Source organism: Anabrus simplex, chromosome 3 (genome assembly GCF_040414725.1).
Source record: "Anabrus simplex isolate iqAnaSimp1 chromosome 3, ASM4041472v1, whole genome shotgun sequence".
In the NCBI taxonomy this organism is placed as follows: domain Eukaryota; kingdom Metazoa; phylum Arthropoda; class Insecta; order Orthoptera; family Tettigoniidae; genus Anabrus; species Anabrus simplex.
In genome coordinates, this window is record NC_090267.1 from 437,569,560 (window position 1) to 437,583,218 (window position 13,659).

Consider the following 13,659-nt stretch of genomic DNA (forward strand, 5'->3'; position numbering starts at 1 on the left):
AAAGGATTTTTTTTGCTAGTTTTTTTACGTCGCACCGACACAGATAGGTCTTACGGCGACGATGGGACAGGAAAGGGCTAGGTGTGGGAAGGAAGCGGCCGTGGCCTTAATTAAGGTACAGCCCCAGCATTTGCCTGGTGTGAAAATGGGAAACAACAAAAAACCATTTTCAGGGCTGCCGACAGTGGGGTTCGAACCTACTATCTCCCGAATACTGGATACTGGCCGCACTTAAGCGACTGCAGCTGTCGAGCTCGGTCGGAAAGGATTTAACGAGGGAACAGTACGAAGTCGGACGGCAAATTTTTATTTGATTTTTACATGTTTGTGAAGGTTTTTAAAAGCTGAAACAGGTAGTGGAGGTCTAATTTTTTGCTGGTCATTTTTAAGGGGGCATTTGGGAGCTCCAAGTTGGCGGTGCATGCCCTGAATTGTACAGTACATGCCTGCACATGTCAGCGCTCACAGCCAACAGCTGTCCTGCCTCATCTTCCCTCTCCACTCGTTCGTTCTCAATTATCCTCCACCACATATGGCCTACAGTTGTGTGCACGGGACGACGAGTCCTACTCTATACGGTCAAGTTCTCCATGACTGATGGCTATTCTACACACAGGCAATCGCATTGGATTCTTTGCTTTGTTACGATATTATTGCAGCTCTTATTAATGCCTATGGTGTTAATATCCAGGAAGCTACACAGCTTTCTGATATAGCAAATCATGTACATACAAATAAAGACAATGTTTGATGCAATTTTGGAGAAAAAATTCAAACTTATTCAGGATGAAAAAGCCGTTTTTGCTGATTCAGAAGATGAAGATGGCAAACACAGAGATGAGTTTAACGAAGAAAACATGTCTTGTGATGGCCAAGCAAGACCTTGTAAGTCAGTGGAAGATTATGATTACAAATCATTGTTGGGCATGTATAAAAAAATTAAGGAACAAGGACCTATGTACACTGTACAGGAGTATAAGAAGACTCAGAGACAAATTTATGGAATCGTCAACCACGTTGAACACAATGGAGAAATGAAGAAATGCGCAATGGTTCGAGCTTGTGTGAAAGAAGAGTTTACCAAGGCAAGGATGGGTTATTTATATGTCACAAAATCGGACAATGAGTGTTGGATTTGTGAGGGTAGAGAGCTGTATTGCCCCAAACACTCTCTCCAGAGTGACTCGTATTTGACAAATCTTAAAAGGTGTTTGTTTGAAAATTCAGGTCCGAAAAATAACCACACTAGTTGGTAAAAACTTTTAAAAACAGACAAAGAAGTACGACATGAAGTGGCTAAAAAGTTCGTAACATTCATCAATGAACTGCAAGAAGAGAAAGAGATCCCGGATGCCAATAACTGAAATTCGGACCAGTCCTGATTCGAGTACGAATTGGCAACATAGAGAAGTTATCATTTTCGTGGTGTGAAAGACGTTCTTGCTACGCTTGTTTGCTGAAATAGTTTTATGCACTCCCACACAGTGCAATATCACATTTCTAAAGTCGGAGAAATGGGACATTTGTTCTCAATCTTTTTCCGAGAAATTAATGGAAAGTTTGGACCTAGGGTACAAGAAAGTATCAAAGCCTAGATGGATGCCTTTAAATATGTCGTCACTGATTGTTCATCTTTCGGGAAAATGGGAAAAGGGCATGTACATGACTGGTTCCAAACCACTTTCCGTCCTCAATTACAGGAAGACGGAAGAAATCTTCTTCTGGTAGGTTCATTCAGTGGCCAGGGCAAAAAAGCACAACTTGAATCTCTGACAAACAAACATGTACAAATTGAATACATTCCGAAAGGAACTACGTATCTTTGCCAGCCACGAGATCTTAGACTCTTCCAACACTAAAATGTTTAGTCCGTTGAATGGAAAATGGGACAGACTGGGAGGAGCTTTTCTGCGAGATACATGGAACACTACAAGGCCTTTAAACACAATAAGTACTCGGCCATGAGCCAGCACATGACTGAGACAGGACACCATTTCACAACTATAGAGAAGGATCTTACCATTATTAAATGTCAAAGAAATGTGTATGTTCAGTCTTCAGCCCTAAGGCTGGTTGGATCCTCAACAGCTCTGCCATCAGCTGTCATAGATGGCCTAGGCATCACTGAAGAGGCATACTAGGGAAATGAGGAGTGAGGTAGTTTCCCGTTGCTTTCCTCACCGAGCCAGAAGTTGCTATTACATATCAGTCTGCCAAGCCCACTGAAATGCATGCACTAACCGACCCTATGAGCAACATGTTCACACCATTCATAGCAGGGACTGGCTGCACATGGAATGGCATTACTAGCATCGCTCATACCTCAGTCACTTTCATATTGTCAAAGTCAAGGATAAGACAGAGACAGATCAATGAAAGTAACAAAATTGCTCTAGCCTATACTAGAAGACATGGTGCACTGTAAACACTAGGTCCTGCCAGCAAAGGCATGTCAAAGAAATATTAATGTTTATTTATTCCACCTTTTCAATATTTCTTTGAATTTATTGTACAATTCAATACGGACCAAAATATGAGAATTGTACCATGTAATTATTAAATGTATCAGTAAAGGAAAGTTAATGAACGAAATTGTAATTATTAAATGTATCAGTAAAGGAAAGTTAATGAACAAAATTGAAAATTTACACATCTTTTTGGACCAAACTTATAATAACAATCATTATTTATATGAGGTCACAAAAAATAAAAATCCATTATATGAATTAATGCACAAATTAATACACATTGTTAATTCACACCAGAATAAAATCCCGTATCTTTAAATCCCCTCACCCAAATGTTTCATCCACTAAACAAAACATCAGGTCTACCCACACTATCCCTGTTAACGCCCCTCTAGTAACGACACAAGCACTTAAAGATCAACATAACCCCTCCCCCCCTCTACACCCCACCCCAACTTTACCGCACAAATATAACACCAGGAGTAGAAATGTTAGTCAGGCAGGAGATGCCGGAACAGTCAGTTCTACTTAACGCTACCCTTGTCAAGTAAGTTATCTCTCATTTGACATATCAGCTACTGAAGTTTCTTATCATTACGCGTGCTTCAAAATACTAATTTTAACTTCTCTTTTATTTAATTACAGACAATATCCCTCCCAAAGGCTATTAATCAATTCTACAAGTAAGAATATTCACACACGACTGTTCGTAACGTCAGGACACAATTCAACAATTATGCACCAGCCTGAACTTGGATTTACGACACCGCTTTACGCAACAAAAAACATAGATCATTTTTCAAATGTTACAGCATTTTAACCACAACACTCAACTTATCTAAATTATTCTCAATCTCTACCTGTTGTTTATAATTATTGGACATTGTTTTTGTATCAAGTTCAAATACAGAATTCTTGGGATTATTATAACCAAAGAGGATTACAATCTTTATCATGACTGTTACTAGCCCAAGACCTGCAAAGCCATGGTCTTCGTTTAAAAAATATTTCTTTTAGTTTTCATTTACATTCTTTTAAATTTATTTCCCATGAGTTCAGACATTATTTATTCTGAATACTCTTAGTTTGTAATAGACATTTTTCTATATTATAATTCTAGCATGTTAACTTACGATGTTTTAAAGTGTATCATATTATTTTCAGTGTATTCCTTGTATGATTGGTTAGTAATAGGCATTTTTCTACGTTATAATTGTAGCAAGTTAACTTAAGATGTTTTTAAAGTGTAACCTTTTTTCAGTGTATTCCTTGTATGATCGGTTAATGATTCTGACTTTTGACCTTAAAGATACCTACAGGGTGATGATGTCCTTAACAAGGGGCAAAACATGTTCCTAAGAAGTGTACACAGTATTATGTAAATTTCACCCACGTAACACATGGCATGTATTGAATAGGTGGTACAATAGAATAAATTATTTTGTGATAATTTACTTATAGTCAGCTTCAATATGGACCAACATGAGAATTGTCTCTTGCAAAATGGAAAATATTTGCCGAGTAAGGAATTTGCACGGCCAGTCAAAAAAACCCAGACTTATCATTATAACTAGTCAAATGCTAGCGCATAACCAATTACAAGATGATTGTTTTGTACCAATGCTGAAATATGCTTGGAAAGCAGGTGGTTATTCCATTACTGACAATATACCACAAGTTCATAATGTCTCGCAAACTAATTTTCATGATTTGACTGATAAAAAGTGTGCTGGAAATGACTGTACCAATTTTTTGTTTATAAAGTGCGCACATTGTTTTCTTGTGTTTTATTATTCACATTTTGTGTTAGATTTTCACCATCATGCCATGAACAATGAACCAATGCCAGACTGTATAAGAATAAAGTCATTTCTTGAACACTTTGAATGTCACAATGATGCAGATGATATTTGATTATGTACACTGCTGTTTGTAAAAAGTGAAACACCAAGACTGAGAGCTGTGATCACAATGCAATTTATTCCCCATATTAGGGGACATGACAAGACACAAATGATTACAATTACAGAACTGTACATGCATGGTGACCGTGGAAATTCAGTACGGCGTAGCGCCACCATGTGCTGCAATCAGAGTCGCTACACGTCATTGCATGGAATCCAAGAGCGTCTGAATATGCTGCTGGGGAATACTCTGCCATGCACTTTATAGGCGCGTCCATAAATCATCAACAGTGGCTGCATGAGGACCTGAACGAACAAGGTGCCGACCGACCATATCCGGTGAACGGGCAGGTCATTGAAGCAGTGGTATCCATCGTTCTTCAAAGAAGACTTGCACATTCCTCACCTCATGCGGTAGGGCATTGTCCTGCTGGAATATGGCGTCTGGAACGGTCTGCAGGAGGGGCAGTGCCTCGGGCTGTAAAACCTCCCTGATGTAGCGGTAGCTGTTCAGATTGCCCTCAAGACGTAGGAGGCCAGATCGCATGTTATAGGCAATTGCGCCCCAAACCATCACACTTGGCGTTTGTCCGCTATGCCGGTCAACAATACAGTCTGCCCGATGGCGTTCACCACAGCGGCAGCCAACGCGTATGTGGCAGGACTCGTCCGAAAACACTACATTTTGCCACTCAGCACGCCAGTGTCGGTGTTCACGTGCCCATTGCAGTCTATGGCGTTGGTGGTTGCTGGTCAATGGAAGCCGGCGCAATGGCATGCGTGCTACCAGTCCGGCACTCAGAAGACTGCATCGGACCGTCGATGCAGACATCGCTACACCCGTTGCAGTGCTCCAACGTCGAGCCAACACCGTGGACGAAGCTGTTCTGCCCTTTACGGCCAAGCAGACAAGATGGCGGTCATCTCGCGCTGTGGTCACATTGTGTCATCCAGTACCCTGTCGGCGCTGTGTATGGCCCTCTTCTTTCCACTGGTTCCACATACGCCTCACTGTTGAAACAGCATACCCTGTACGATCTGCAATGTCACGGAACGACAGACCCATCTCCCGGAGCCCTACCATTCTGCCCCGTTTGAACGCATTCACATGCTGATATTCCCTCCTGTGATGTCGGCGAGGCATAGTGGCACTTAGGTACACATTTCCACTTCGTATAACGGCTCCACACTGACTGAGCACTGGATAACACTGCCCTAGCCGGTCACACACAGGAGGGCACTGCTGGGCCTACGTGCACGCCATCTCTCTGCAATTTAAAACACTTATTGCAGTTCCACTGTTCTACACGTCCTCTGATTTTAGCACGTTTCAGATCATTGCTTCTGAGTGTTTCACTTTCTACAAACAGCAGTGTATTATTTGTATGTTAACTATGTTAACTATGTTAACTGCCCCGTTTGAACGCATTCACATGCTGATATTCCCTCCTGTGATGTCGGCGAGGCATAGTGGCACTTAGGTACACATTTCCACTTCGTATAACGGCTCCACACTGACTGAGCACTGGATAACACTGCCCTAGCCGGTCACACACAGGAGGGCACTGTTGGGCCTACGTGCACGCCATCTCTCTGCAATTTAAAACACTTATTGCAGTTCCACTGTTCTACACGTCCTCTGATTTTAGCACGTTTCAGATCATTGCTTCTGAGTGTTTCACTTTCTACAAACAGCAGTGTATTATTTGTATGTTAACTAGTGATTTGTAAACCATTTTTATTGTTTATTTATTCCATAATGAATTCATCTTTGTAAATAAAATATCCCAACCAACGTCAGTCTTTACCCGCCATCCGGTGTACACAATTGTAGGCAGCCATATGTGGTGGGGGATAGTCGAGAACCAAATGAGTGGAGAGAGAAGGCGAGGCAAGACAGCCGCTGGCTGTGAGCACTGACGTGTGCCAGCATATACTGTACAATTCAGGGCACACACCACCAACTTGGAGCTCCCAACCCCCTTAAAAAGGACCAGCAAAAGATTAGACCTCCACTACCTGTTTCAGCTTAAAAAGACGCCCACGAATAAGTAACAATCAAATCGAAAATCGCCGCCCGACTTCGTACCGTTTCCTTGTGAGCTACAGGTCTGGCACTACAGCCATCACACTGTAGTGTGTGTGTGCAAGTCGCCCGTTGTGGACCAAGTCAAAGGATATTGAATTTTCAAGACTGTACCATAATCAAATTATTTCTTTTCAAATTATACTTTTTACTGATAGTTCAGAATATTTAAAAAAATATGCTACTTACGTGTGGTGACAATTCTGCAATGAAATATGATGATTCCGACTGAATAACAGACAGTTTCAAGTTTGGAAAATTGTCCATATTTGAATAGACTTCACCACATAACACCTTTGATTGATACCAAAATTCCGAGGGGATTGAGAGGCCATGAATGACGACTTCAGCTTCCAATAACTGAACCAGTTTTTGAAACACCTAAAAATTAAAAAATATGAACAGTAATAAACACTGTACCTTAAAATTAATGTTAGAATTAAACTGACAGTTAACAAAAGTTAAGCAATAAAACTTTGGGTAGGCTGTGTCATCTACATGGTCGCGAGTGTTTTGGGAACAACAAAAGAAATGAAATATTCATCAACCTATGAGGAACAGGGCTAATAATGGTCCGCCTGTCAATACAATTGATTATACAATTAGAATATACTGCTTACTACTTATTTAATTCATACAACCATCAATACATGATTTGAGAAATAGATCTATTCTCTTCTTCAGTGTGCTGGTGAGAAGGTGCTGAAGTAAAAAAAAAAAAAAAAAGAATTTATTTTAATTTGGACATTAATTTATGTAACCCTATTTGTTTGATGAAAAGCTTTTGGGACACACTATGATACACGCACTGTGTTTTAGGAGTTGCATCTGGTTTCATCATAATGAACTTTTGAGAACATTTGATTCTTAAAGCATCAGCAAGAATGAAGATTTACTAAGATTGGATGTAATTAACTTCATTCTTATTGGACAACATAAACTTGAGTGTTACTGGCCAATCAATTTTGAAGAGGTTAATCCTGCACTTTTATTGGATATTAATTTTGATGAGGTAATTTACCATCTTCCGACTAGCAAGTGCACATGCTGCGGTCCATGAATCAGCAAGTTGTCTTTCTAACTGGGGTCTCGTAGAGGATGGACGTGATCCGTGCCCAGTTCCCACTAACATGGGTGAGTTCAGCGTTTATTGCGTAAGCACTTCCTTGTTTTCGGACGTAGTTTTTTTTTTTTTTTCTCCCTAATGTAGTGAAGTAAATTTAACTTCAAGTGCAAACATTTTCCCACTGAGGTCTGTTAATGTAACTTCACTGTAATATATGAAAGTAGTAAGAGATTTACTTACCTTGTTTGGTAACCTAAGACTTGTAGTGCCACTGTCTATGATTGTTTTATCATTGTTGAACTCTTCACATGGTAGGTCTATGGTTTCATTTCCCACGTGAATACCTACAAGCGATATTTCATAAAACCATTCCCTTATAATAGGAGATGAAAATGTAGAGGTGAAGGGTTTTTCATCACCTACAACATTCAAAGAAAATGAAAAGATGACAACATTTTGGGGTCAATTTTATCTTCTTTTACAATTTGCTTTACATCGCACCGACACGGATAGGTCTTATCGCAACGATCGGATAGGAAAGGGCTAGGAGTGGGAAGGAAAGGACTGTGCCCTTAATTAAGGTAGAGCCCCAGCATTTGCCAGGTGTGAAAATGGAAAACCATGAAAAACCGAGGTGAATATGAAGAGTAGAGGTGACTGGTTACCATTTGTGCAAATATCATTCTACATTCTATTCAAACAATACCTTTCAGAATTCATGAAAGAATAATACACACAATAATGTAAAAGAAACTGAGTAGAGAAGATAACACATTGCTATTGAAAGAAAGATTAAGAAAGTTATCAATTTATACAAAGCAAGATCATCATCGGTTTTCCCTTCCAGCAAGCTGGGTAGGGTGTCTGAAAATGAGTGTCTTCCAAAGTTGCCTATTCAAAAAGATTTTGTTGTCCATGACAGATTCCCAATTCCATCCTCTTCTCTCCACGTCTTCCCTCAGTTGGTCCATCCATCTTCTTCTTGGTCTTCCAGCTGGTCTTCTACCTGTTGTTCTCTTTTTCAAATAAGCACATGGTAATCTTGTGCTATTCATTCGTTTAACATGCCCAAACTATTTAAGTCAAGATGACCTACGTCTTTCCTCCATCGATTCATTTAGACCTAGGTTAGATGATGATGATGATGATGATGATGATGATGATGATGCTTGTTGTTTAAAGGGGCCTAACATCGAGGTCATCGGCCCCTAATGGTACGAAATGAAATAACAATAAAAAGTTCAAAATCATCCACTGACCAAAATTTAAAAGAATGAATGGATGGACATGAACCCAAAAAAACAAAAACAAAACAAAAAAACAAGAAACAAGCAAACAAAAAACAGTGGATTCGACTAAAAAAAAAAAGATCATAAATAATAGTATTACTGACCAAGGGACCGCTTATAAAGCTGAATCGAGGATGCTTGATGTCTAAAGGGGTCCAAAATCCAGGTCTAGGGTCCCTCAGAATGGTACATGTCGCGAGTAAAGTAGAACCATGGTATTTGTCATGTTGGGGTACTAATCAAAAGTAGCGAAGACTCATGGTGCTCCACACAAGACGGTACTACTCACAAGTATTGTACTTTGTACTTATGGTGTTTCTCACACAATGACGCCACTCATAGCCAACGCAAACCGATGAGGTTCCTCACCTAGGTGTACTAACCACAGGGACTCGTACTATCCCGTGGTATTCCTCACATAGTGGGTACTAATCACAGGCAACGCAGACCCACGGTGTCGCTCATATAGTGGTACATCTCACAGGCAACACCCAGACCCGCAGTGTTGCTCACATGGGTACGACTCACGGGTACTGGAAAACCCATACTGATTCACCCCTCTGTTGCTACAGAACACAAAACCTATTTCGTACGTAATATAGTGGTACAACTCGCAAGTAAAGGTGACTCATGGTGTTCCCCGCATGATGGTAACAATCAAAAGTAGTTTCATGGTTCTAAGAAAATCATTCCTTGGTCGCCCCTTTTAGTCGCCTCTCATGACAGGCAGGGGATACCGTGGGTGTATTTTTCGTCTGCGTCCCTCACCCACAGGGGGTAGAGAGACAGAAAAAAGAAGAAGAAGGGATCCGTCACTTCGAAGAATGAAGTAACGGACGAAGAAAGACAAGGGCCACGAAGGGCGTGAAAGTGAAAAACTCCCTAGGCCTGGAATGCTCTAATACCATCTGGGTCGGAAAAGAACAAGACTTGACCAAGGGAGGTCAGACAGGATAGACGAAAGTGAGGAGCCTGGCACAAGAAAGTGGAAGCAATGCCACGACTCAGCTAAGGGCTCCGTGGTCGCCAATCCACACTCCCAAGTTGAGAGCCCAAGGGGGTAGTGTGTTTGGTCCGCGAGAGGCATTTTATTTCCCTCAAGTCCACCGGTAAGCCGGTTAGGACCCCCCTATCCGCCACCTGGGAGGAGCCACGTGGGAGTATCACCTCTCCCCCTGCTACGCCAGTGTAGTAGGTTCGTGGGGACCTAGGTTAGATCGGATCTAATCATTTTTCACGTGATCATGTCATGTCTTTTGGAGGGTAGTTCTAAGAAATTTTAATTTCACAGGCTTGAATCCTACTACAATCCTTTGATGTTAGTGAGCAGATTTCCAGAGAATATGTAAGGATGGGAATGAAATATGACTTGTATAGGGTCATTTTTGTTCTTTGTGGGACCTTCTCATCCCATAGTAGATGTCTAACGATACTGTAAAAGTTACAGCCTTTGGTTAGTCTGTTTGTTATTTCTATCTCAGCTCTATTATTACTAGCCATTATGCTTCCTAAATATCTGAATTGGTGTACTACTTCAACTTGATGGTCCTGTATTTTTATGTTGCATTCATATTATGTGCCCTGATTTTCAATGCTACTGTTTTAGATGGGTTCAATTTCATTCCATAATCATCAAACTTCTTACACCATGCGTTCAGATTATTTTGCACTCCCTCCTCTGTTTCATCCCATATTGCCACATCGTCTACAAACACCAGAACCTGAAGATCTTTAGTAACTTTTCCTTTTAGTTCCTTTTAAATGGTATCGATAACTGATGAATAGAAGAGGTGATAAGGCACTTCCCTGTTGTAGTCCTTTGGTTGTATTGAACCATTCAGAGTGACCATCTCCATTATTGACATAGCTTTTGTAATTAGTATACAGCATTTGGATCTTCCTAATAAGGTACTCTGGTGCACCAAGTTTTCTAAGACTTTTCAAATAGTTGATCTAGGAACATTATCATACGCCTTTTCAAGGTCCATAAACACAATAATTAGGTCTTTTCCTCTTTCCCAGTGTTTCTCTGCCAACACCCTCAAAGCAAATATCAGGTCTGTTGTGCTTCTTCTAGTCCTAAACCCATGTTGTTCCTCTTCTAAGATAGGCTCTAGTATATCCCTTACTCTGGCTGCAATGATCTTCTCCATAATTTTAAAGCCGTGTGATAAGAGGGTAATGCCTCTGTAATTTTCACTTTTCCTTCTACTCCCTTTCTTAAAGATAAAAACTATCACCCCTTTTGTCTAGTCTTCAGGTATTTTGTTATCTTTCCATACTGTTCTGAGAACTCTATACAACTACTGTATTCCTGGCGGACCAGCAGCTTTAATCATGTCAGCTGTAATTTCATCAGCTTCTGCTGACTTACCACTTCTCATCCTACTCGTATAGAGAGCTTGCTCTACTTCTGCCCATGTAATTGGGATACCTTCCTCTATTGTTTTCTGTCCTACATCCTCAACAGAGATCTCATTAGGGCCATTTAGGAGCTTGTCAAAATACTGTCCCATTGTATCCATGATACCTTTCATATTGCGAACTATATTCCCATCTGCTGTCTCCAGAGCTGTAATTGCTTCTTTATCTGATCTTTTACTTTTTACTATTCCATATATCATTTTCATATTCCCTTCACTTTCTTCTTCCAGTTTAATTGTAAATTCTTTCCAACTTTTCACTTTTTCTTCCCGTACAATTCTCTTTAGTTCCAACTTCCTGTATCTATATTCTTTTGCCATCTCTTCCAATTTATTGTTGTCTATTCGGTCGCTGGTGATTCTTCTGTCAGACTTAGCCACATCAAGAACTTTTTTGGCCTTCTTCCTTTTCATTATGGCTCCTTTCACTTTATCATTCCACCAAGATGTTCTTTCTTCTCTAACTCTTCTGCTTGTTCTTCCACATATTTTATCTGAACTACCAACCAGACTTGTCTTAACACTTTCAACACTGCCATATTGTAACGTAGATCCTGGCTGTGAACTGGGTCTTTTTGCTAATTTTTAACACGTTATTATGGAACAGCGAAACATATTACATGCCTGATTTTTGTACCGAATGAAGGTATCAACCATCCAAAATGAAGATGTTAATCAACAAGTGAATATCTGAAGTAATTTAATAATAATAATAATAATTTCGTGTGGCTATTTCTAGCCGAGTGCAGCCCTTGTAAGGCAGACCCTCCGATGAGGGTGGGCGGCATCTGCCATGTGTAGGTAACTGCGTGTTATTGTGGTGGAGGATAGTGTTATTTGTGGTGTGTGAGTTGCAGGTATGTTGGGGACAGCACAAACACCCAGCCCCTGGGCCATTGGAATTAACCAATGAAGGTTAAATTCCCCGACCCGGCCGGGAATCGAACCCGGGACCCTCTGAACCGAAGGCCAGTACGCTGACCATTCAGCCAACGAGTCGGACAGTAATTTAATTATACTAGTCCTATGAAAAACGTGAAAAAATAGTACGGAAAATATTTTTTACATTGAGTTTATACCAATTATCATGCTCAAACAATAAAAAATAATCATTTAATGTGACTACTTATGCCACAAATAAACACAAATGCAGTGGAATAAAATATTTACCTATTTAGGAATAGTTTGTTTTCGTATGGTAGTCCTGAAAACATTGGACTATACACAGTCCTACTTTGCACTCCTTGCACCACCATCTACTCTCTTTTCTGACGCGCTTACCACTTTCCTTCTTGCCCCTGTCTGAGCATACCTTGCAATAACGAGTAGCATTCACTTTATTGTTCGTTGGAGGAACCTTTTCTGGAAAATGGCGAGCAAAAGTCCTTTCAACACTGGGGGAGGGAGTAGGTTCCAGCCTTGAGATGTCTCCTCCTTTAGCTGCTAACCGCGAACTGATCATTCTCATGTAATCCACAAGAGATATCTTTGATTTCAAGATCTCTTTATATAGAATGAAACCATTCACAACAGACATAAGGAACAAATGGAAGAAGAGCTTTTTCCACCATTTCATTGTCTTCCGTGCAAATGGGTAATAACTGTTCAGTTGATCGGCTCTATCAATACCAGTTTTATTTATATTGTAATCGATGACTACGTCGGGCTTTAGTTTCTGTACGACACCACCTTTCGATCTACCAGAAACAAGTGTAGTGGAAGCCTTATGTTTTGTTGAAAGGCATAAAACATCCCGCTTGCTCTTCCACTTCACAGCAAGAAGGTGCCCTTTCCTCAAAAATATCATCTCGTCCTTCTTCAATTTCTTTGTCTTGAACGTTGGTGGTAAACCCTTCCTGATTTTCATGACAGTTCCAACAGCCAGGGTTTTCTTTTGCCACAGCATATTCAGTAGGGAGGGGCTAGTATAGTACCTGTCCATATAAATACAGTGGCCCTTACTGAGAAACGGTGAGCATAATCTTTCTACAAGAGCCTGAATGCTGTTGTCAACGTTCCCTGCGGATCCCGTATATATTTCACAATTCAGTACGTAGCCTGTTGCCGCATCGTAAAGTACATACATTTTCATACCGTACTTATTGGGCTTATTCTTCACATAAACCCTAAACCCTACTCGACCACGGAAGGGACATATAGCCTCATCTATTGTTAGGTTCTCATACGGCTGAAAACTGGCAATGCATTTGTGCACAAAAAAGTCAAAGAAAGGCCTGAGTTTACGTAGTGGGTCATGGTTAGGTTCCCCCTTCTTGATGAAGGTGGCATTGTCATTTAGGTGCAACATAAATAAAATTCTGGAAAATCTATCACGACTCAACAATCGACTGGCAAATCCTGTCTGATAAAAGGGATCAGTAGACCAATAATCACTACGTTTGGGTAGCTTCACCACACATATA

At 40.5% G+C, this 13,659-nt stretch overlaps 1 protein-coding gene across 4 annotated transcripts in view; it reads right to left on the minus strand.

Moving 5' to 3' along the window:
* Positions 1 to 13,659, minus strand: part of LOC136866486 (beta-secretase) — a 110,701-nt gene that overhangs the window by 29,461 nt on the left and 67,581 nt on the right. For all 4 annotated transcript variants that reach the window (XM_067143492.2, XM_067143493.2, XM_067143491.2 and 1 more), the window contains 2 exons: positions 7,765 to 7,943; positions 6,648 to 6,839 (listed from right to left, as the gene is read on the minus strand). In XM_067143492.2, coding sequence (XP_066999593.2) covers positions 6,648 to 6,839; positions 7,765 to 7,943 — 371 coding nt within the window. The remainder of the gene's footprint in view (positions 1 to 6,647; positions 6,840 to 7,764; positions 7,944 to 13,659) is intronic.